The sequence below is a fragment of the Nanorana parkeri genome, unplaced genomic scaffold, assembly GCF_000935625.1.
Source record: "Nanorana parkeri isolate BGI_ZX_2015 unplaced genomic scaffold, ASM93562v1 scaffold993, whole genome shotgun sequence".
In the NCBI taxonomy this organism is placed as follows: domain Eukaryota; kingdom Metazoa; phylum Chordata; class Amphibia; order Anura; family Dicroglossidae; genus Nanorana; species Nanorana parkeri.
Window position 1 is genome coordinate 606,168 of NW_017307261.1, and position 24,390 is coordinate 630,557.

The 24,390-nt window shown below is 43.0% G+C and overlaps 1 protein-coding gene across 3 annotated transcripts in view; it reads left to right on the top strand.

Moving 5' to 3' along the window:
- Window positions 1-884: 884 nt before the first annotated feature.
- Window positions 885-24,390, top strand: part of DYNC1LI1 (dynein cytoplasmic 1 light intermediate chain 1) — a 29,394-nt gene continuing 5,888 nt past the window's right edge. For 2 of the 3 annotated variants that reach the window (XM_018566966.1, XM_018566965.1), the window contains exons 1-8: window positions 886-1,215; window positions 6,063-6,136; window positions 12,653-12,769; window positions 13,800-14,030; window positions 16,086-16,255; window positions 17,760-17,853; window positions 19,325-19,460; window positions 21,323-21,434. In XM_018566966.1, coding sequence (XP_018422468.1) covers window positions 1,100-1,215; window positions 6,063-6,136; window positions 12,653-12,769; window positions 13,800-14,030; window positions 16,086-16,255; window positions 17,760-17,853; window positions 19,325-19,460; window positions 21,323-21,434 — 1,050 coding nt within the window. In that variant the 5' untranslated portion in view covers window positions 886-1,099. Of the gene's footprint in view, window positions 1,216-6,062; window positions 6,137-12,652; window positions 12,770-13,799; window positions 14,031-16,085; window positions 16,256-17,759; window positions 17,854-19,324; window positions 19,461-21,322; window positions 21,435-24,390 lie in introns of all 3 variants that reach the window. The other variant, XM_018566967.1, reaches the window with a different exon arrangement.

The following is a 24,390-nucleotide window of genomic DNA, read 5'->3' on the forward strand; positions in this document are numbered from 1 at the left end:
GTAGTCCTGCATAGCTGGTGGTATTCTGCATTGCTGTATAATGATTATACAGCAATGCAGAATAGCACCAACTATGCAGGACTACAAGTCCCAGCAATACATTATATTATTAAGTTGGGATGCACCAGTGCCAATACTGGGTTTTTTCACATGTACTTGTGAAAATGCCCCATACTAAAAGCAGGCAAAATTACCAGGGTTGCAGCGGTCGCATTTGTGACCAGGCCCTGGTGCTCGGCCAGTTGGGGGGAGCCCAGAGAGAAAGAAGAGGGCCCACCACATGCAGCTGCCTCATGCTGCCCGCTGAGGAACGCAAGAAGCTGCTGTTATTATTATTATTCACATTATAATGTACTGCTGGGACTTGTAGTTCTACATAGCTGGTGCTATTCTGCATTGCTGTATAATATTATACAGCAATGCAGAATAGCACCATGCCTGGACAGATGGAAGAAGGCCCCCGGTGACAGTCGTCATTTCCATAAAAAGGCCCAATAAAATCCTCAGCACCAGGCCCGTGATGTTCTTAATCGGCCCTGGTGATACCTTGAGATGCTTTTTTGGTCCGGGAACAAACTGCTCTGGATATGGTGTGAACAAGGCCTTACCACAGTAAAAGGCTTCATGTAACATACACTGGATGTGTCCTCACCCACAAAGCAGCAATGAGCACCTGGTGTTTGTTGTGGGAAAACTATAGACCAACCGGCAGCAGTATGAATTTGCATGCTAGCTGTCTATATGTATTTGGGTTGGCACAGAGTTAGCAGTAGAAGGTTGTCTTTAACAATGACCGTCCCTTCTACATCACAAGCCTGAGCGCAGTGTGAACGCCGGTGATTCAGCATCCAGCAGTCACACTGAGTGGGCGGAGTCACAACGTCATCTCCGCCATGCCTTGCGTCCCAGCCCCGCCCCGTGCTCCCGTCTCCCGCTTGCCTCCTCCCCTCCATAGGGCTCCTGGTTCTTCTTCCCGGGGACCGCGCCTTATCTATTCAGCGGAAGGGTGGTCGGGACCAAAACCTGGAGGGGGGTGTTCCACAGACTAGCTCTCCCAATATCCACACACACGCAGCTGTCATAGGAAAGGAGCGCTAGGATGGCAGCGGGGAGAGCCGCCTCTTACTCGTCTCCATCCTCCAGCTTCAACGCTGGCTATGGGAACAGCCACAGCGGGGCGGCGGCCAGCGAGGATGAGGATGGGCAGAACCTCTGGTCAGTAGCTGCTATTGTGCATGGTGACTAATAGACATGGAGGCCGGGGTGACCCTCGTGTTCATTCATCCGCCGTCCCGAGACCGTTATATGCCGAGCTCGTGTGACATGTTTCATTGAGGGGGAGGGGGCCGGTGGAGTCTGTCTGCTTAACCCTTCCTGTTCTTGGCAGGCTGCCATTCTAATTGCTTGTACAGTTCTCTTGCACGCTGCCACCGGCACAAGGGTTAAACAGACAGCCGGTACAAGTCAGGGCTGCGCTGTACCTGGCAGGGGGAACGTATAGACGCTTTTAGGGGTCAGGAACGCGCTTTTCCCGTGTGTGGGCGTGGCCAGGTACCTGGTAAAAAACGGGAACGCGCTCTACCTGTCAGATTTTACAGGTGCGCAGGCTCGTGGAAGGTGCAGGCCCCATGTGCCCTGTGACAGATGGGCGGGGCTTCCTATGTTTGTGATCAATGGAGGGGCCTGTGCAGGTCTCTGTGTGATCGCTGGGTCCAATTTATTAAAGTCTATGTCCACTATTGCGCTTCTGTTAAAGAAAACCTACACTATATGCTTGTGTCCCACACAGCATAACTGAAAATAATATTTAAAGAATATGCTTTACCTTTCTAGTGGCCCCTTTTTTGGAGTAGGATTATCCATAGGAGCCTATAGGGAGCTTCTATTGCTTAGAATAAATGACAATGTGCAGATAAGGGGCAGACCCACAGGCATCTTTTTTTTTTACGTGCTAGGGGCCATTTTGCACCATAACGCACACAAAAACTCACTGCAATGCATTGAATTGCATGTTTCTGTGCAATTCACGTTGCATATTTATACACGTTGGCAGATGTTTTAATGTCATCTGTTGTTGAGCATTTTTAGGTCCTATTTCCTGGAAGGGTCAAAATGTAAAAAAAATTGTATTTCCTGCAGTTGCTCTGTGTTTGCATGCGTTTTATATACAATACATTGTGTTAAAATTTATACATGCTACATTTTAATGTAACTCACTGCAACGCACATCTGCACAGGAAACCATTGTGTTCTATGTACTCTTGCATACGTGCATAGAGTTGGTGTGAACGAGCCCTAAAGCGTGTCTAAAGCCAAGACCAAACATTGAGAGGGATATTCACAAAAAGAGTGAAGAGTTTGGAGAAGGCAGGAGAAGTGGACAATCTAGGACAACATGGCTGAACTGGAAAGTGAGCTGAATTGGAGAATGTTTCCAGTTCAGCCATGTTGTCCTAGATTGTTCACGTCTCATGCATTCTCCAAACTCTTCACCCTTTTGTGAATAACCCTGTTAATGTATTGCAGCTTACCAATCCTTAGATGAGATGGCTTTTTTTCTTTTAACCTGGTGATCCTACCAGGAACTAGGGTGACAACCGTACTGTATCTAGAAGGAGCTGCATTGTCACTCTGAGGCAGTGATTGTGTTAGGACTAAATCACGATAGAGGAGGTGTTTTGCAGTCCACAGAGATAACTAGATAACAGTCTACAAAGGCAAAGAGTCATCAACTCATGAGATTTCGGGGTAGACAAACAGCAGTTTTTTTTTTATATTTATCACAAAATGTGTTCAATGGTATATTTAACAGAGCTGAATCAATTATACTATGTACTGACCGATGTGTTTTCAGGCAATGGGGAAACTGTCATTTTTCTTTTTGATTACATGTTCAGTCATGGTAAATTGATAATGTTTATTAACCTGTGAACATTCCAGTTTCAGTAGAGCAGGGGTAGACAACCTCAACACTCCAACCTTTGTGGAACTACAAGTCCCACTAGGCATTGGAGAAATCTGACTGCCACAGGCATGACTATTGGTGGCAGAGGAATGATGGAATATGTAGTTTCACCACAGCTGGAGGTTGCCTACCCGTGCGATAGAAACTTATATGTGAGAGCCCTAAAATCTTGTTCTTGTCAGTTTGATTGACATTCACAGTTTTAGTGTATACCTGTCTTCAGTGTATGTATGGGTGAAATAAAAGTCACACATTTAGTACATCTCTGGAATACATGCGTTTTTTCCTTGTGTTTTGTCTCTTGAAAATACCTGGTGATCTGCCCGAAATCCATTGACTCCTTGTATGATCTAACAGTGCTGTCTCTGCTGCACTGAAATCCCAAACAGTGTTATCAGGCTTGTCTGAGCTCTTCCCTGCTGGACTACAGGAAATGTGGTCCTCTTCTCATCACTATAACATAAGGAGGAGTGTCCTGTAGTCCAGCATAGTAGAACTCAGGCAGGGCTGATAACACTGCTTGGGTTTTCTGGGCAGCAGAGGCAATGTGTTGTCAGCTCAGGAAGGAAGTTAGGCGTTCGCTGGTTTTCTGGCAGGATTAATGGGTATTGGTTGGAGTTAAAATACTTAGTTCAGTGCGAAAGAATAATGTTAATGGGCCCCAAACGTACCAAGTTGATAATCCAACTGAAAAGCGGGCAGCTGGAGATGCTTTCATGTACATACAGATGTCTTCAAGAGCTCAACTAGGACTTCTGTACACAGCTGCCTCTGGCGGTAGAACATACATTCTGGTGTGTTTCTATCGCCATGGTATAGTAAAGTAGGGATATACCAGTATCGGTGCCTATACTGGGCATTTCCACGAGTACTCATACATGTGAAAATGGCCCGATACTGGTCCTCCTAAGACCTCGCGCAGCCCACCACAGAACCTGCAAAGCCCAGCATAGAAACCCCCAGCCACCTGAGAGTCCTCACCCCCCACCTGAGAGCCCACCATAGACTCCGCACAGCCACCTTAAATATCCTGCTGTAGACATCAGGCCAGCACCCCAAAGCAGCACAGAGTATGTAGCTTCATAATATTCTGCATTGATGTATATTGCATTGCTGGGATTTTGTAGTCCTCTCTAGCTGATGATATTATTCTGCATTGCTGTATAATGTATTGCTGGGATTTGTATTCCTCTATAGCTGGTGGTAGTCTACATTGTTGTATAATGTATTGCTGATATTTGTAGTCCCTCTGCAGCTTGGCTTCAGTGGCAGAACTATCACTTTGGGTAGTATAGGAAAGAGGATCAGAACCCTGTGTTAGGATTTTTTAAAGGAGAACTATTGGGAGAGTAAAATGTACTCTTCCCAATAGTTTGAGCCGGCGTGTGAGTGTGACACTGCAGCTGTCACTTGCCAGCTCAATAACTCGATAACTGAGCAATTGCAGACCATTGATCGCTCAGCTCATGGCTTCTCCCTGCGGAGAACAGGTACTGTCGGTCACCGCTCCCCGCAGGGATTCTCCCTCCCCTCTCTGTTCCTCCAGCACTCATTGGAGGCACACACATGGGAGGGGCTGGACACAGCTGGCTCTAGAGAGGCAGAGCCAGATGTCAATCAGGCAGCGGGGTGGATCCTGATAATATTGTCAGGATCGTTCCCGGCTGCAGCGAGCTCTGCAGTGTCAGTGTATAGTGGACAGTAGCCTGCTATATATTGAGTTTGGGTCCCGGGTACATTAGTAAGTATATTCCTGTGTCGCAAAAGACAACTATATGGAAAAATAGTTGGCCATAGTTCCCTTTTAATGTCTTATGTCCCTCCCAGGCAGATTCGGCCTCTGTTTGTTCTGGTGACCATTATGACTGGGAAAGAAAGTGGTGGGAAATCCAACATTATAGTTTTGTGTTTTTTTTTAAATCTAATTTGAAAACCTTTTTCTCATATACAGAAAACATGTGGCTTTTTTAGACTGTCAAATATTCTTTGAGTGGTATAAAAGAAGCAGTTGTAGGATGACTGCATTTACATTTGTAATTGGTCAGTGTGTGGTTTTGTTTGTCCTCTGCACAAATGCCAAACAGCCAAATCATTCATATTTATTATACATGTACGGTGCTAGCTGGAAGCTCACCATGCAGGCACTGAATTTTGGGCTCTGCTGCTAAATCCGCTGAAATTCGGTCTGTTGGCACCACCCAGCTTGACAAAGGTCATGCTCTGTAGAAGGTCTTTAGCGTGGACAAATTAATATGGAATTTAGGAGCCAGTGTGTCCAATCCAGAAGCCGGCAGGATTTTTGCTTAGGAGCCAAGTCCATCGAAAACAACTATAGAAAACCTCAAATGTTGGGCACCAGCTGAAGCTATGGCTCCCTGGCTTCTGGGATCTGTCCAGCTCTGATATTCCCTGCCAGGAAAAAGGAGCATGTATACATGTCTTCTGATAAGAACAGTTTGTTCTGAATTGTTCCGTCATATAGAAGTCACAATAATTGTCATACTCTCAAACCATTTTCTGTCCGGTCACTTTCCTGTAGGATTTTTGACTCTAACTTGTACTTTCTACCTTCAATAATGATTAAAATGATTGGACTGGGGAAATGGTTGTCAGTGCAGGAGGACTGTCAGTGCTGCTTATTACAGGGGCAGGCCTATGAACAATTAATACTTTGATTCATCATTGCATCTGGGCTGAAGGAAGGGGAATGTAAACATGTTATTAGACTGAAGTCGTTATCAATGCTAGATATGTGTCAGACATTTGTGAACATAGACATGAACTACAGACACCAAAATTGCATGTCTTTTCCATCTGTAAGCCAACATATCAGTCCAGATAATAGAAGGTGACGTGAATAATGCCTCAACAAAGATGGCGCCGTCCTTCTTGAGAAAAAAAGCAGATCAAGGCATCAGGGGAAGTGCTGTGAGCTCTATGGGAGGGAATAAATGCACCTATGTGTTACACTTCAATATTACTTGGTATGCATACATGTGAAAAACATATCTGAAGATAGGTTCACGTTAGGATTTTCTGTAAGTTATCAAATGTAAAGATCACATAACCCTGCTAATATGTCTTTCTATTTCTATAGGTCCTCCATATTGAGTGAAGTTTCTACTCGGTCTCGCTCTAAGTTACCCTCTGGAAAGAACGTGCTGGTGCTTGGTAGGTAAAAAATAAATACATTCTATGTGCTTTATTCCAATTTTTTATGTTTACAATGTAAACAATGTTTTTTCCATTGTGTATTAAGGAATGGATTGATGGAACCCCTTGTTGTGAGAATATTTAGGATGTTATTTCTGATCATGCTTCTGACAATGCTACTTCCCTGGCTGTTATACTGATCTGTAGAATTCAGTACTTTCTGGGTTGCTGATGCAGAGCAATTTATGCCATTGCTTGCTGCATACTTGTTTGTGGTCTATGACACAGACAATATTGAAGCCATACACAACTGTGCAGCCAGCATTGTAAGATGGAGAACAGCTGTGTTGTAGCCTTTGTATATATCTCATTACATCACAAGTGTCCTTCACAAACTTTACTTATTTGAAGCTCATCAGGAGAAGCTTTAGGCCCGGTTCACACCTGTACGTTTTGTAGCGCATTCAACGCTCTACGAACGCTCTACAAAACGCTCAAACATGAAAATCCCATTGTTTTTCTATGGGTATGGTTCACACCTTGCCGTATTTCAGCCCGTCTGAACGCGCTACAAAACGGCCTACGCCTGAAAAGGTACATGATCTTCTTTGCGGCGTTTTTGTCGGGCGTTTCCATTGGGATACAGCTAAGTAGCCCTCGGAAACGCGCGTTTGTCGCACGTTTTTTTTACCGCAAATCGCGTGTCACGAAACGTGCCACAAACGCGCATATTCAATACGCCTAGGTGTGAACAGAGCCTTAGAAACTGTGGTGAAGTTCATCTACCCTTCAATCAATCGGTTGTAGGGGGTTTAAACTGCTGTTTTTCTCAGACCCCGGGTCTGGTCATAGGTAGTCTGATATTCTCCAAGTTTTTTCATGTTCTTCACATGTGCTTAAAACTTTTATTTCTTTGGGTTAATGGAAGGCTACATAATCGGAGATTTTGAGGCTTGGTTGAAGGCCAGACCAGCTAGCGATGCTCTGTAGTAGTAACTCTGAACCTGTGGTTTGTGAGCCCTAGGTGGCTTTCTGTTACTTTGTGTGTTTCTTTGGGCAACAAATGGGGAGTTATTTAAGTGTTTCTAAGTGGTTAGAATACTTGCAAGGTTTTCATTACTGTCTTTTGTATAAATTAGGAGGTTTTACCCCTTTCACAAGTATACTACATCCCTTACATTGCCTTTAGGGGGCCTGCAGACATTAGATCATGCTAAGAACATTCACGTTCACAGTGGTCGAGTGTGCTTGTTTGTAATATGAAGCAGGAATTGGGGACCAATTGGTTCTTCCCATAAGCATGCTTGGCTATGGGATGTGGGGTAGAGCTTGCCCCACATGATGTTGGGTGCAAAAAGAAATCAGGGCTCTTTGTCCTCAATCTGCTTGAGATAGTAAAGAGGGAAATCGGGGGTCCCTCTGACACTAGCCCAACCCCTGATGGCTTCATAAAGTGGACCTGTCACTACTATCAATTTGGAGGCTTTATTAAACCCCCGCTTGTAATAGTAATAAATAGAAGAGAAATGTTGAAGTAATACAGATAAAAAAAGGAAAGGGAAATTAAGAGCCCCCCTGACTACACGTGTACACACATCAACAGAAAGAGACACACCTATGTACATAAATGCTGATAATATATTACACATTGCTGCGTACGCCACAGGTAGAATAATAATTTCACGGCTGTCGTTTAGTTCAAGTTTGAATAGATGGGCTGTAGCGGTAACATTTTGGACTATCCTGAAGTGGCTTTGTATGAGCCTTGATCTGAATCATATTAAACATCCATGGAAAGAGCTGAAGCATGCAATCTGTAGACAGTAGACATGTGCACTGCCAAAAAATTCGTTTAGTTTCGTTTCGTTTTAAATTCGGATTTGTGTTATTTCGTTTTTCAGGATTCGTGTGTGAAAGTCAATTCGGATTCGGGCGAAATTCGGTAGCGTTAGTATGAACGTTCGTTTCGTTTTCTGTTCTTATTCGTTTCGGTCGTTCGTTTGCAGCAAAATGACATTTGAGGGGGAAAAAATATTTTTCTCCTTCTCTAATGTCACTTTGCTCCAACGAACGAAACGAATAAGAAACGAATACGAACAGAAAACGAACCGAACGTTCGTACTAACGCTACCGAATTTCGGAAATGGAAATTCGGATTCGTTTGCATTCGTTATGTCTGTAATTCGGAATTCGGATACATCCGAATGTCCGAATTTCCGAAAATTCGTCCGAATTTCGATTCGGAACGAAACGAATCGCACATGTCTAGTAGATTTAATACAAGTGATCTAACTGGATCACTTATATTAAACGAGCAGCGGCTCCCACTGTACATTCAGCTCTGCTTGTCAGGGGCAGGGCTGAATGTACAAAAAAACTACTCGCCCGGCAGCCGAAACTGCGTGTCCCGGGCGTCTGCCGATAGGTATTTGATCCATAAGACGCAGGCACATTTTCCCCATCCTTTTGGGGGGGAAAAAGTGCATCTTATGGAGCGAAAAATACGGTATTTTTGTGGAAGGGTACCAACAAATTTTGTCCATGTCTAGTTTCGTTTTAAATTCGGATTTGTGTTATTTCGTTTTTCAGGATTCGTGTGTGAAAGTCAATTCGGATTCGGGCGAAATTCGGTAGCGTTAGTATGAACGTTCGTTTCGTTTTCTGTTCTTATTCGTTTCGGTCGTTCGTTTGCAGCAAAATGACATTTGAGGGGGAAAAAATATTTTTCTCCTTCTCTAATGTCACTTTGCTCCAACGAACGAAACGAATAAGAAACGAATACGAACAGAAAACGAACCGAACGTTCGTACTAACGCTACCGAATTTCGGAAATGGAAATTCGGATTCGTTTGCATTCGTTATGTCTGTAATTCGGAATTCGGATACATCCGAATGTCCGAATTTCCGAAAATTCGTCCGAATTTCGATTCGGAACGAAACGAATCGCACATGTCTAGTAGATTTAATACAAGTGATCTAACTGGATCACTTATATTAAACGAGCAGCGGCTCCCACTGTACATTCAGCTCTGCTTGTCAGGGGCAGGGCTGAATGTACAAAAAAACTACTCGCCCGGCAGCCGAAACTGCGTGTCCCGGGCGTCTGCCGATAGGTATTTGATCCATAAGACGCAGGCACATTTTCCCCATCCTTTTGGGGGGGAAAAAGTGCATCTTATGGAGCGAAAAATACGGTATTTTTGTGGAAGGGTACCAACAAATTTTGTCCATGTCTGTTGTTTGTATATTAAATATTAAATGAAGGCTTCATATGTTCTAAAAAGGGTGGTAAAATCATTTTGGTGTTAAGAAGTTAAGTGATTGTTGAGTAAACCAGTGCATGGCAAAACTTGAAAATCTGATCTGATCACAGTTACCCTGGAAGTTATCTTGCAGCTTTTTGTTACTCAAAACTACTTTTTATTAATTGGTACAAATGCAGAAATCATTGTAAGAAGATACTTTTGTGACTGGCTCAAGACCTTTCTCTGGAGACAAATGGATTAGGCAGTATTGACCAGTATATTTAAAATGTCCCTGGTCACAGTCAGTTGAAGTGTATTTCCAATTTTGCAGCTATATTGGTATAATGCCTACTGTATTTGTTACACGTTCTCATTCACATAGCGTAATTTAATAAAAATTGCTTCTTACGTTTTTAAGTGCCAAAACACAATAACTGCTCCTGAAAATGGTCTTCCAAAAGTATATACAGGGGGGCAGCTCCTCACAGTCAATGGAAACCGAAAATCTGATGAGGACAAAGGAAAAGGAGCGCCTCCATAGTGTAAAATTGATTTATTGAGGATAAAACACACAGCTGAAAAGGTACTTACAAACCAGCTGGTATAAAAGAGCAGAAAGCAATATAATAAGGAGACCATCAAGAAGAATACACGAAAATGGGGTGAGGTAAAGGAAGTGCTGGTACTAAGCTGAAGCCATCTGCACGCTGACCCTCCTTCAGTTGACGCGTTTCGGAGGACAAACCTTGTTCATCAGAATCTGCTGGTCCTTAATAAATCAATTTTACACTACGGAGGCGCTCCTTTTGCTTTGTCCTCATCAGCTTTATACATGCATAAAATTCCATTCTAGCTTCCCTATGTATTATTAAGAAGGGGGCTGTTGGTAGGTATGTTTACTCTAATGTCTGTACTGTCATGGCAGATTTCAGTATCAGATGTTAACTAGATTTGAACATTGTCTGCCCTAACGAAGGGTTAAAGACTTGGAAGCATTGTATGCCAGGGGTGTAGAAATTTTTGAAAAAACTACTTGTCCAAGGACTAAAGCGGGGGGCCGAACCTACTTGTCCCTCATGACAATCTACTTGTCCTGATACAAAAAAAAATCATTTTAACCAAAACCGTATTTAGCAGTGCTAAGAAGCGCTACTCATTGGTCAGTGCCGTCAGGGGACAGCTTTGACCAACGAGTGCTTGCAATTTGCGAGCGAAATTCAGAATACATGGAACAGGTACAGATAGGACACCCGTACTGGTGGGCGGGAAGGACTATTCGCCAAAAGGTAAGTATAGTGGGAGGGAGATTTGTGCGGGTAATTCCATTTTCCCAAAATACTTGGGAAAGTGAATTTACCCTTCAGGTTTGGTGCAGACTTGGGGATTCCCGGGACGTGCGATCGTGTGCAGTTTGCATACAGCGGTTGCATCCGCATGTATGGGGTTACATCTGCGTGACAATCGCTGAAAAAAAGGTAGATGTACCTATTTTCACGAAATCAACCGTGATCGTGTGGGATTGCCTGGGCGGCATTGCAGCAGGTAAACGCGCAATCTGCCTGGCACGACTGGGGTGCCTTTAGAAAATAATGACACTGACAGCACGATCGGCGTTGATGTGCGATTCCGTGACCACCCAGCCATCCGCTCGGTTTCGTGCACGATGACCAGGCAGTCACGGATTGCACACCACTGCCGATTGTGCTGTCAGTGCCATTATTTTCTAATGGCACCCCAGTCGTGCCAGGCAGATTGCGCGTTTTCCTGCTGCAATGTCGCCCTGCCCGTGCGGTTGCACGCGATCGCAGTTGAAAATACTGCACGTTTATTCGCATGCAGATGGGGGGCAGCGGGGCTGGTTTTCATTTTTTCAATTTTTATTTACTTCATTTGTTTTTGTTATTTTTACTTTATGGCCTTTTTATTTGTTACATTTTTAATTATAATTTGTTACATTTTTTTTAAACTATTAAAAAAAAACGTAACTGTATTGCTATCACACAGGGATTAACAATCCCCTGTGTGATAACATTTGGAGGTGACAGGTACTCTTTATTGAACCTGTCACCTCCAACACAGGAGTTCTAGCAGGCACTGTTGCTAGAACTCCTGTGACCGGAACGAGCAGTGGCTGCCGAGGACAGAGGCTGAGGGAGGTGACGGAACCTGTCACTACTCCACGCCCCTCGCTCTGTCCCCGCTCTCAGCGCTCCACGCTCAGTCCCCACCCCCCACTTTCTGCGCGTTTCACGCTCTGTCACGCAATTAAGAGAAGAAAACCAGCCCTGCTACTTGTCCGCACCAGGGCTAAAACAGTGAAAAAAGCACTTGCCCGGAACTACATGTCCCGGGTGTCGGGAGATACGAATTCCACAACCCTGTTTCCTAAGTAGAGGAAGCTCAGTACGTCCCTCAAGTTGACCTTCTACTTTTGCTTTTAAACTGTTTAGAATAGCCCTAAATCTGCACAAAGGCCATGATAACATTTGGAGGTGACAGGTACTCTTTATTGAACCTGTCACCTCCAACACAGGAGTTCTAGCAGGCACTGTTGCTAGAACTCCTGTGACCGGAACGAGCAGTGGCTGCCGAGGACAGAGGCTGAGGGAGGTGACGGAACCTGTCACTACTCCACGCCCCTCGCTCTGTCCCCGCTCTCAGCGCTCCACGCTCAGTCCCCACCCCCCACTTTCTGCGCGTTTCACGCTCTGTCACGCAATTAAGAGAAGAAAACCAGCCCTGCTACTTGTCCGCACCAGGGCTAAAACAGTGAAAAAAGCACTTGCCCGGAACTACATGTCCCGGGTGTCGGGAGATACGAATTCCACAACCCTGTTTCCTAAGTAGAGGAAGCTCAGTACGTCCCTCAAGTTGACCTTCTACTTTTGCTTTTAAACTGTTTAGAATAGCCCTAAATCTGCACAAAGGCCTTCACCAAATAAATATCTAAAATTCTAAAATGTGAGATATACATACATACATACATACATACATACATACATACATGCATACATTTATTTTTTACTTTTTTCGGTATGCTGTAAATAGGAACACAGAAAAAGCATATAGAGGGGTTTTCTCAAAGATGACTGCAAAAGTGGAACTATACTTTAAACCCCCTCTCTCTGCCTCACATACTGTTTTTTATACACTCTCTAATTAAGCATGCCTGTAATAGGTATAATAAGGATCATTACAATTTAAACAAGTAGAGCTTTCATCATGATGGTAAATGTAATGTGCAATTAATTTTATTATTTCTTTGTTGTCAAATATCAAATAATTACAGGTGAGGATGGAGCTGGCAAGACAAGTTTAATAGGAAAGTTGCAGGGAATAGAAGAGTACAAGAAAGGAAGAGGAATGGAGTATCTTTATATTAACGTCCATGATGAAGACAGAGATGGCAAGTAGTGCTGATGATGATCAATAACGGACAAGAGCAACAAAGAATCTAGTAACAGAATTATTACCTGTACTAACTGAGCATAAGGCATTTTACTGTTCATGAATTGATCTTATATTTTGGAAACTATTGTTAAAATGATTGATCCAAGTTGGCTATATATGTATATGTGTAAGCGAGTACTTGTACTTGCCCAAATGCTCCAATACCTTCGCCAATACCGGAACTTCCATTCACGGGAAGATTTCCTCGGACCAGCAGTGCTGTAAGGGAACATGGAGATGGCTTTCTGGCAATCAGAAAGCCGGGTGGCAAGTAATGACCTGGCTTCCTGATTGGCCGAACAGCCGACTCGATGCTGATTGCCCGGGTAGCCAGCTTCCCTGCCAATCGGGAAGCCGGGCAGCATGTCATTACCCGTTTCCTGATTGCCTGGGAAGCCGGCTACATGCCAGCATAATCACCGCTATCAGTACTCTGTATCGGCAAGTACAGAAAGCAAAACATCGGTACTCGATACCGAAAAACCAGTATCTGTGCATATCTATTTATAATACAAACGGCTACAGTAAATAGTAATGTAATTTTATTTGTTATACACAGTTGTCACCCTGAGAGAGGAAGTGGACTTTAAACTGGTGGTTTTCGCAGGATGAACAGATACTTTTTACATAATGTCTGGGGAGAAAAAAAAGAAAGCTGCTTTCTACTTCAATTATTTGCATTATCCCATTTATCTAGAAATTCACTTTTGGGCATATTTATAAAGCAGCGATTGTGACTTTTGCCAAACTTTCACTGGTGCTAAATTAATCATTGTTATTTAAAATGCTTGCACCTGGAAGAATATCCTGCTGTGAATGGTGGACGGGTGTCAGATTCACTGCTTTGTAAATGTGCCTCTTTCCTAATTTTTACAATGTGTTTGTCATTGCTGTATTGTGTTCAGGTTTTACTATAGAGGTCCTTTAGTATGTCGGCTTGTCATGTTCACAGTGTACACATAGTAATTCAAATTCTCTTATTGTAGATCAAACCAGATGTAATGTGTGGATTTTGGATGGTGATCTTTATCACAAAGGCCTGCTAAAGTTTGCCATGGACGCCGGCAGTGTTAGGGACTCATTAGTTATGTTGGTGGTAGATATGTCGCGGCCTTGGTTGGCCTTAGATTCACTTCAGAAGTGGGCCAGTGTTGTCCGTGAACACATGGATAAACTAAAAATCCCACCTGAAGAAATGAGGGAGATGGAAGAGAAAAGTAAGTGAAATCTGTGTTTTTTCAATTAGATGTTCTTCACTTAAAAATAGCAGTTACTTTACAGTGTATGTCTGCACAAGACATTTAAGTTGGTAGTTAAAGATGGCTGAAATCCAGATTTTCATACAACAGTAAGAACACGCGATTCCCTTGTAACCACTGCAATAAGATTATCTTAATGACTTTGTTTTGGCGCCTTTAAAATTGCATTATACCTTGTAGTAGGTTACCAGTGTTCTAGTATCAGACTCTAATGCTTTACAGTAGGGATGCACAGATTCTTTTCGAGTACCAGTGCCGATACTTGGCATTTTCATGAGCACTACCAGGGCTGCAGCGGTTGCAGCTGGGACCTAGCTCTGGCACTCCACCACTGTCCTGAAATCATTAGTCTGTATTGTTTTACAAAAACTGTCACATGACAATAAACAAATATGTATCAGTACTCGTACTTGTAAGTACTCGGCAAGTACCAGTACTCGTACTCGCAAAACTGGTATCTGTGCATCCCTTTATCTATATTTATAAAAACAAAACCGTACATTAAAACAGAGATGTACAAATCCCAGGAGCTCCGCGTGCTCCTTACAAATGACCGCTGCCTCCTAACTTTTTAATTTTTCTCTAGTCTAGTCTTGGAGCTCAAAAGTATCGGTGCATGTACTTGTACCGAGTACTGTACTTGGTATCTGTGCAACCCTACTTTACAGTATCATCAAGCCTGGCACATAATGTACTTCCAAAGCCAACTCTTGGGGACCACACAGGGACCCTTCTTAACGGTAGACAGTGATGTCACTGATGGTGAAGTCATTAATTGATAAATGATAACAAGGGAGCAGTCATACTATAACATGTTGCTTGCTAGACATCAGGAAGCAACTCTTTTGCTGAAGACAGAGTCTCCCATTTCACATGGGTCAGAGTTGACTATGTAAAGCAGACTTGGGGGTCCATTTATGGGGGGAAAAAAAAAAATTGCACATGTATGAAGCTCAGTTCAAATGTGCTTAGTCTCCCCCAGTCACAGTTTTCTCTTTGCTATGTTAAAAATGACCTACTGCAGCCTGCATTTTATGAATGGGCCATATAATGTAGTTTGTGGTGTAGAGTAACCTTGCAGTGTATAGCATAGAGTGGGAAGCTATATCCACTCCCCATTATTAATGGACCCCTGAGTGTTTGATGTCGTTTTCCATGTTGCATACATGCATATTTAGTCATGTGTAACACGCAGATATTTATTATCTCATAAGGAGATCATAGTATGTCTTATTTCTGTTCAGAAGGACTGTGCCATGTTTTTAGTCATATTTTCTTATATCACACAGTCCTCTTGGTCTTGGTCCAGTAGGCTTTATTTTGTGGGCTGTGGGGAGTCTAAGCAAATACTTCCTCCTGTTTGCAGCAGACAAATGACATCATGCTCCCAGTTGGTACCTACAGTAGGCAGTCATTTTAATGGAATTCGGTAACTGCTTTTTAAAGTGACCCTGTCGGGGTAAAAAAGATTGGTTCCCTGGAAGAAGAGTACTCTTTTACTTGCCTCATGTGTCCTACCTACCTGTGACTGTGGACTTTGACTCTCCCGACATTGTTGAATGGTGAACACCACTGATGGAGGTGGCAACACTGGAAATGGAAGGGGAGGTAGGAGACACGGGTCAAGGTTAGAATGGCTCTTCTCTTGCAGGGCACAACTTTAATAATAAAAGATACAGAGGGGAGTTTATCAGAACTGGAGCAGACAAAATCTGGAGCAACTGTGCAAGGCAACCAATCAGCTTCTCTTTTATTTTTCAAATCTTACCTCAACAAACTGAGGAGAGAAGTTGATTTGCTGCCTTGGGCAACTGCTCCAGATTTTTTTCTGCTCCAGTTCGATAAATTCCTCTTAGAGTGCTTTTTTTCTTTTTAAAATAATATAACAAGGTATTGTGACACGTCAGAAATGTATTCATGCAGACTAGTAAAGACACTGATAGCTCCAATTTTAATTTATGTGGCATTTGGATATTTTGTCCTGACTCCTTTTTGTACTTGTGTTTTGTTCAGTGGTTAGAAATTTCCAAGAATATGTAGAGCCTGGAGAGGAATTCCCTGCCTCACCGCAGAGGAGGGCTACATCCACACAAGAGGATCGGGATGACAGTGTGATTTTGCCCTTGGGAGAAGACACCCTAACGCATAACCTTGGCATTCCTGTAGTAGTAGTTTGCACAAAGGTCCGTTTCATATAGCATGCAGGACTTATTTCAGCTCATTGCCAGCAATTTGTACTAGTAAATAGGTTCAGCAACAGTCTTTCTGCTTGCTTTTGTGCTTGAATTTTTTACAGTAATCAATACGATATCGGTATGGGTGCCGATATTAAGCATTTGGGCGAGTACTCGTACTCGCCTAAATGCTCCGATGCTTACTCCGATACCAGAACTGCCAGTCAGAGGGAATCTCCCTGAGCCGCGAAGGAGCATGGAGCCGGCTTCTTCATTGGCTGGGAAGCTGGCTTTATGCTGCTTGGCGACAGTACGGGGCAGTCTGGCTTCCTGACCAATCCGGAAGCAGGACCCATGCTACCTAGGGATGCCGGTATTGGTACTCAATACCGAAAATCCCGTATCTGTGCATCCCTAATGTATACACAAATTTTGAGCTTTAGTTAGCATAAAAGGTCACTCTATCTTCTGTATCAAATTCTATACTATTGCAAAAAACAGGTAGAATGAGGAGAAAGTGCAAGTGTACCACTTGTAGATCCCTATTACCTCTCAAAAAGATAACAGTATTCCCCCTGACAATTACTTCATCTCCATTTCTTCTCAAAAGGCTGACACAGCCTTTGATCAAAGGCCATAACCTGGACTACGATGCTAACTTAAAGATGACAGTTCTGTAAAACCCTATGGGACGAATTTATCAAAACTAGAGCAGACAAAATCTGGAGCAGCTGCCCATGGCAACCAATCGGCTTCTATTCTCAGTTTGTCAAAATGAAACAAGCTTAAAGGGTTGCCATGCACAGCTGCTCCGGATTTTGTCTGCTCTAGTTTTGATAAATTCCCCTCAATAAGAGGAAGAGCAGAAAAGAGAAGGCAAACTACCATGGATTACAGTAAGGCACACATTTCAGTATTGGTTTATGTTAAAAAATCTGAGACTTTAATGTCACTTTAAGCTGGTCCAACAAAAGTCACTGTTTGGCCAAGAATTTTCAGAGCAGCTCTTTTAACAAAAGTTGTTAGGTAAGTCAACTTTTGTCAAATGAGGGGGCCCCACACTGCTCAGATTTCAGCTGAAAATTGTGCAATGTATGGGACAGCTTTACAGTGTACAGTCTGAGTGTGACTAGGCAGCCAGCAAGAGGAACCGCAGCGCCCAATGGGGAACCAGTTATCTGACAAACCTGCAAATATCACATACCATATGTGCCTGGGGCTCTTCAAAAGAAGATCTAAAACATCGCTCCCCAGAAGGGTAAGTTTAATGCATCTTCTTTTACAGGATGCCTTTTTATTCTGTAGTGACAGGGTCGCTTTAAATGTATTTCAAATCCCGCATCAACATTGTTTTTGCTATTTGCTGGAACAGTATTGTTTGTCTGGGGTTCAGCTTTAATGATGATCTTGCATATAATATTGTTCTTTTTTTTCTTTAATATACTGTATATGGTTAGTTGTACATTTTCACAGCTATGTCTAGTTTAATTTATTTCCTTGTTTTGTATTGCAGTGTGATGCCATCAGTATTTTGGAAAAAGAACATGATTATACAGACGAGCACTTTGACTTTATTCAGTCCCATATCAGAAAGTTTTGTTTACAGTGTATCCTTTGTGTGTGTGTGTGTGCTAAAATGCAATCTATATCTACAATAGCAATACACAGGCAGATAATTGTGTATACATTTCAATAATCAAAGGAGTCAATGTTATGCCACCACCTGATATCATTCAGTATTTACAGTAGGGCTGCAGCTAATGATTATTTTCATAATCGATTAGTTGGCTGATTTTTTTTAATTTTTTAATTTTTTTCGATTAATCGGATAAAAAAAAATACCATCCTTTAATTTAAAATAAAATACACAAATGCAGTGTTCCAAACACTATACTGAAATAACGCTATATTTCAGAATAAAACTGCATGCACAATTTTTTGCAATCGCACTGCACAGGAACGTACAGCATTGCGGTACCGTGCGGGCGATCACACTGTGGGTGGAAGGCACGTTTGGTGTGCCATTTGAAATGAAGGGCACTGCAGCGCACCTACCGCAGCAGAATTTGTCAGGCCGTAACTGAAAATGATTTTTAAAAAAAATCATAATTGTATTGTAAGCACATGGTGCTTGAATAGCTTCAGCTAGGGAATGACATCTGCCAGTGGTAAGATTATGCAGACAGCAGCTGAATGTAAATACAACAGGTAATGGGCTGGTGCAATAGAAAGCCTGCTATTGGCCATTTCAAATTGCAATAGCAGGCTTGCTATTGCACCCGCCCACTGCTTGCTGTGCCCTCCTCACAGCATGGAGCAGAGATCTAGGGGATCCAACCAACTAATCGATAAATAGAATGGTTGACAACTATTCTCATCGATTTTTATTGATCGATAATTTTGTTCCAGCCCTAATTTACACTCAAAGTGATTTGCCTTCCATGAGTGTTGGACTGGACACCTGTATCAGAAATCTGCTAGTGTAGGGCAATTCCTGATCAATAAATTATTTCACCTGAAATAGTCCAAGTCACAGAAGTGATTTTAATATACTGTATCTAGCGGTACTGAGCATTGAGTTGTAAGCTTTTTAATACCAAGAAAATTGCTTTCCTTCATGACAGTTGTGTAATAACTTGATGGACTTGTGTTTTGTCTTTGTTTTTCAACCTAAGAAGCCCCTGCCAAGCTTCCCCCAGCTGTAAGGCTAGATCACACTCCTGTTATGGTTGAGCTTTGCATTGCCCAATGACCCAAGTGTTGCATCCCATTGAATTGATTGGTTTACATTTCTTGTCCTGGTGGGCCCTCAGCTGAGAAAGCATTCAGTATAGAATATAGATGCTGTATACTCTGATTCTGCATCACCGCCCACGGAGACTCAGCCTTAGATGTGTTGGCTACTTGGGTCCCAGGATTTGCCCAGTTCTGACGTAAAATATGATATCATGCTTCTTCAGCCATTAAATGTTTTCAGATTCAACACCTTTTTTTTATGTTTTGTGGAAGTACCTGTTCTTCTGCAACATTTCATGCCTGATGATGATCTAATATTTTCCTTAACTAGTTCCTTTTAAGATGGTGCCGCACTAATTTACACATCAATCAAAGAGGGCAAAAATATTGACATTGTATATAAGTATATTGTTCAACACTTGTATGGATTTCCCTTCAATATGCCCGCTGTGGTTGTGGAAAAGGATGCAGTATTTATGTAAGTATTGAAGGGTGAGCTGACCACTACATTTTGGAGGTCATCTTTTTCAGACTGGTGGGGGAGGAGGGGATGATATCGGAGATAAAGCTGCATGATCATGCCTATAATTATTGAGATGTCTAAGACTGACCATAGACCAGCTGATATCTATCTAAAGCTAACTGTACACATTACCATCTGACTGTACAGTTTCCTTTTGGAGTTACCAACAACTATGTGGTAAAAAAGATTTTCCTGATTGGATACAACGGGAATTGTTTTTTACGTAGGCCATTTACATTAGTTTTGGTTAATCTAAAGAAGAACTTGGGAATATTTTACAACTGCATTGTAATGTATGAATGGATTTAGAATGCAGAAGATATTTGCCAATACTTGAGTGAGTCTTGCGCGCGAGCATTGGGGCACTGCTTAGCCTTATGGTGAGAGTGGTGGACACATGGTTCTATACTCCTTCCCTTTTCCATTCCTGTGTATACATGTCAGTAATTAAATGGTGACAAGACACTTTAGGTACCCCTACATGAGCACCAAATGTACAATACGTCTAAATTTTTATCTTGTTCTGTGACACAGTCTGTATCTGTTTGCAGAAAATGAATGAGTGTGTAGCCCCCATCCCCTTCTGTGATGTGTCTACTAGACATTTAGTGATAGCCAGGGCTGTAGTCAGCCTGGCTGGATTTATAGTGGCAATTATCTTGTTAATTCCAGGTGTATGGGATTGCCTGTACCCCCCTGGGCGGAGTGTGATTCTGTAATATGGTGGGACAGCCAATGAGAGGCACTGTAGTGTATGTGCAGTACAGCAGCCAATCACTGGGTTTCTCTCAACCAGTGGTGCATGCTGGGATAGGGTACATATGCTGGAGGGATTTGCCATGTGCTCAGATTAGCCGGGACCAGCCATGGAATAGGGCTTGGTGCTGTTCAGCCTGCCGCCAGGCTTGGGGATGGGCATGGACTGGTGGGAGGCAAGGGTTTCCCTGAGACCTCCAACATGGAGGAGGTCTGTGTTGCTGATAGAGGAAGAGAACTGGGACCAATGCTGGCCCTTGAAGTACCCTGGAACTAAGAGGACTTCAAGAGTATGGTCGGTGTCTTTCCTGCTTGAGGATCTGTATCCATCCTGCTTATCTGCTACATCAGTTGCTGTCCGCTGCCACCCTAGTGGATTTACACTGATGTGCCTACCAGGTCTGGTGAGTCTGGAGCTCTTGTCGTTTACCCTGGAAGCTTAGAACCACCCATAGCCTCTCTCCTATGTAATATATATATTACATTAAATACGTATCTGTATTTATTTCATTAATATTAATGGAGGTTGGAATTACGCCGAGGGTCACCAGTACTGTGTGGGCAGCAAACCTGTCCCTGTCCCTCCTCCGTGTCATAGACTTTACTGCAGTTCATTGTACAAAGTTTTTACAATGAACCGCAGTAAAGTCTGTGACACGGAGCTGGGCAGAGCAGAGTCGGGAGCGCTGCTTCGCCTGCGGCCCGGTACCATTTGATCCACGGACCGGTACCGAGCCGCGGCCCGGGGGTTGGGGACCACTGCCCTAGACAGACTAGAGATGAACCGGGCATTCAGCGGCTCCTTTGGGGGGTGATCGCTACATTTGCACAGTTCATGTGTCAACATTTTGTAATGTCTATTGTGTAATTACAGACTGACAGAGTGAAGAAACAGATACATAGTGTATCTTGTATTGGCTATGTACCTCTATAATGTGCATGATGATTGTCTGATAGCTTGGCAAAGGTTTAAAAGTATGCAGAAAATGTGAAAAGATATGGTTAGTTTTACGTTGTGTGGATGATCCTGTCCGTCTGTTGATGTTCTCCCTTCTTTCCAGTCCTGCAGGTTGGGATAATGAGAAGAAAATAGGAATTTTACATGAAAACTTTCAAACACTAAAACTGGAGGATGCTTTTGAAGATATAGTCACTAAACCACCTGTCCGAAAGGCAAGTACATTTCTATTACCTTCTGTTTAATAATCTGGCTTTGTGTATGCTGCTCTGTGATTACATATAGGGATACACCGAATTTCGGCCGCCGACATATCGGCCGAAAATGCCGAAGGTGCCATCTTTCAGACGAAATCGCGGTGCATCCATAGTTTCTCTCCTCCCAGCTGTGCGCTGCTCAGTGTCCCCTCTGAGACAGCGCAGCATCTAGTAGAGAGGAGAGAAACTGTCAGGAGGCCAGGAGGGGGGGGGGGGGGGGGGAGGAGGCCGAACTCTCCTCCTGCACAGATCAGGAGAGCAGTGTGTGCAGAGACAGCTGTCACTGGAGACTGAGCCGGCGGTGCGGGGGAGGGATCAGTTGTCAAATGAGACCAAGCTCTGCACCGCTGGCTTTGCTGCGACAGCGCGTCCAGGTTGGAGAGCAGTATACAAACATTCAGTGATTGCTGACTGTTTGTTTGTAAATAACTGGACATAGTATAAGTTACTATGTACTGGTTATGAATGGGAAGTGATCTGCATAGTAACTCTATCTTCACAATTTAAAAATAGTTGCATAGTTACATAGTATTTGAGGTTGAATAAAGACATAAGTCCATCAAGTCCAACCTATTGTGTGTATGCATTTATGTTTGAGCAGGTGTGTGCGTGTGTATTAGTCCATGTGTGATTTTGCTCTTAGGCGTACCTGTACCCCTGTATATTATGGTCTCCGAGGAACTCGTCCAGGAGTTTCTTGAATGATTCCACACTCTTAGCTGAGATCACTTCCTGCGGCAGCGAGTTCCAGACCTTAACCGCTCTGACTGTGAAGAACCCTTTGCGCCCTGTGTGTTGAATTTTTTTTTTCCACCAATTTTTGGTGGTGCCCTCTGGTCCTTGTTACGGAGCTAACCGTAAACAGTTTGTTAATAATGTTGCTGTCACCCTTTAAATAGTTTATACAAGAAGATCATGTCCCCCCTTAATCTCCTAACCTCCAAAGAGAACATATTTTAATTTTAACAACCTTGTTTCATAGTTCAGGTCCTCGAACCCCTTAATGAGTTTGGTAGCCCTCCTCTGGACTTTTTCCAGCTCAAGGACATCCTTTCTGAGTATCGGTGACCAAAACTGGACCGCATACTCCAGATGTGGCCGAACCAGTGATCTGTAAAGTGGCAAAATTATAGACTTGTCCCTGCAATACATTCCCTTCTTAATGCAAGACAGGACTCTGCTCGCTTTGTTTACAGCAGTCTGGCACTGCAAGCTATTCTTCAGTCTGCTGTCTATAATGACCCCCAAATCCTTCTCCGTTTCCGACTTCCCTCGTGGCACCTCCATAAGTGTATAGTCCATTTGCCTATTTTTAACTCCAAGGTGCATTACCGTTTATTTATCGACATTGAACTTCATCTGCCATACAGTTGCCCACTCCCCGATTTTCTCCAGGTCCTCCTGTAATGTTACAATGTCTGAATGCGTGTCTATTACCCTCCCGATTTTCGTATCATCAGCAAACACTGAGACATGGCTACTCACTCCCTCCCCGATTAATAAATAGGTTAAAAAGAATGGGACCCAGCACAGAACCCTGGGGCACGCCACTCATCACTTCAGCACATTCCAAAAAGGTGCCATTAACTGATACTCTTTGTGCACGTTCTTGTAGCCAGTTTTCTATCCACGTGCACACTAATTCATCTATGCCCATAGCCCTTAGCTTGTATAACAAGTGTTTATGTGGAACCATATCGAATGCTTTGGAAAAGTCCAGATATACTACGTCCACCGGCCTCCCCCCATCCAGATCTCTACTTACCTCTTCGTAAAAGGTTAGCAGGTTGGTCTGGCAAGAACGATCCTTCGTAAATCCATGCTGGTTATCAGTTATTATGCCATGATCCCGGACGGATTCCACTAAGTAATCCTTAATAATTCCCTCTAACAGTTTACATACTATGGATGTCAGACTAACTGGTCTATAGTTCCCCGGTTGGCATTTTGACCCTTTTTTGGAATATAGGTACCACATTAGCCCTTCGCCAGTCGCTTGGTCGTTAGTCACTACCAGCCGTTACGGATTCCTAAAAAATTAGGAACAATGGTCTCGTTATCTCCTTGTTCAGTTCCTTGAGTGCCTTGGGGTGTAAATTATCAGGTCCTAATGCTTTATTTGCATTTAGTAGTTTAAGCCTATGTTGTATCCCAGTTTCCATCAACCACTCAGGTGTATTTCTTGGTAAGTTTTTTTTTTTTTTTTTTTTTTAACTTTGTAGTTTTGAAATGCCAATACTGTCCCCTCTGTTTTATACTTACTAAATGCTACTTTGTTTTCCTTAATGTGTTGTTTTACCGTTTTATTTAGCCATATTGGCTTTGTTTTTGATCTTTTAATTTTGTTCCCCAGCGGTATATACCTGGTAATAGCATTTTTTTATTTGTTCTTGAAACAGTCCCACTTTTGGTCAAAGTTTAATTTATCAAATAAGTTTTCCCATTCGATTTCAACCACTGTTGCATAGTTTATTAAAGTTGGCCTTCCTGAAGTTTAGGCTTCTCGTCCGCCGATCACCCTTCCCTTTTTTTGCACCCAATATTGAAAGCAATCACCTTGTGATCACTATTACCCAGTGTCTCCCCGATTACAATATCCTCAATTAACTCCGTATTATTGCTGATGATCAAATCTAAAATGACATTTTCCCTAGTCGGGACCTCAACCATCTGATCCATGAAATTGTCTCGCAACATATTAAGAAAACGGGCAGCCTTTGCCGATTGGGAAGTTCCATTAGCCCAGTTTATGGTTGGGTAATTGAAGTCTCCCATTACCACAACAATACCCTGTTTCCCCGCTATTTCTATTTGGGATTGTAGGTGGGCCTCCTCCTCCTCCCCTATATTTGGAGGTTTATAACAGACACCCACAAAAAAGATTGATGATTCTGTGTCCTCAATCTCTTTTTCT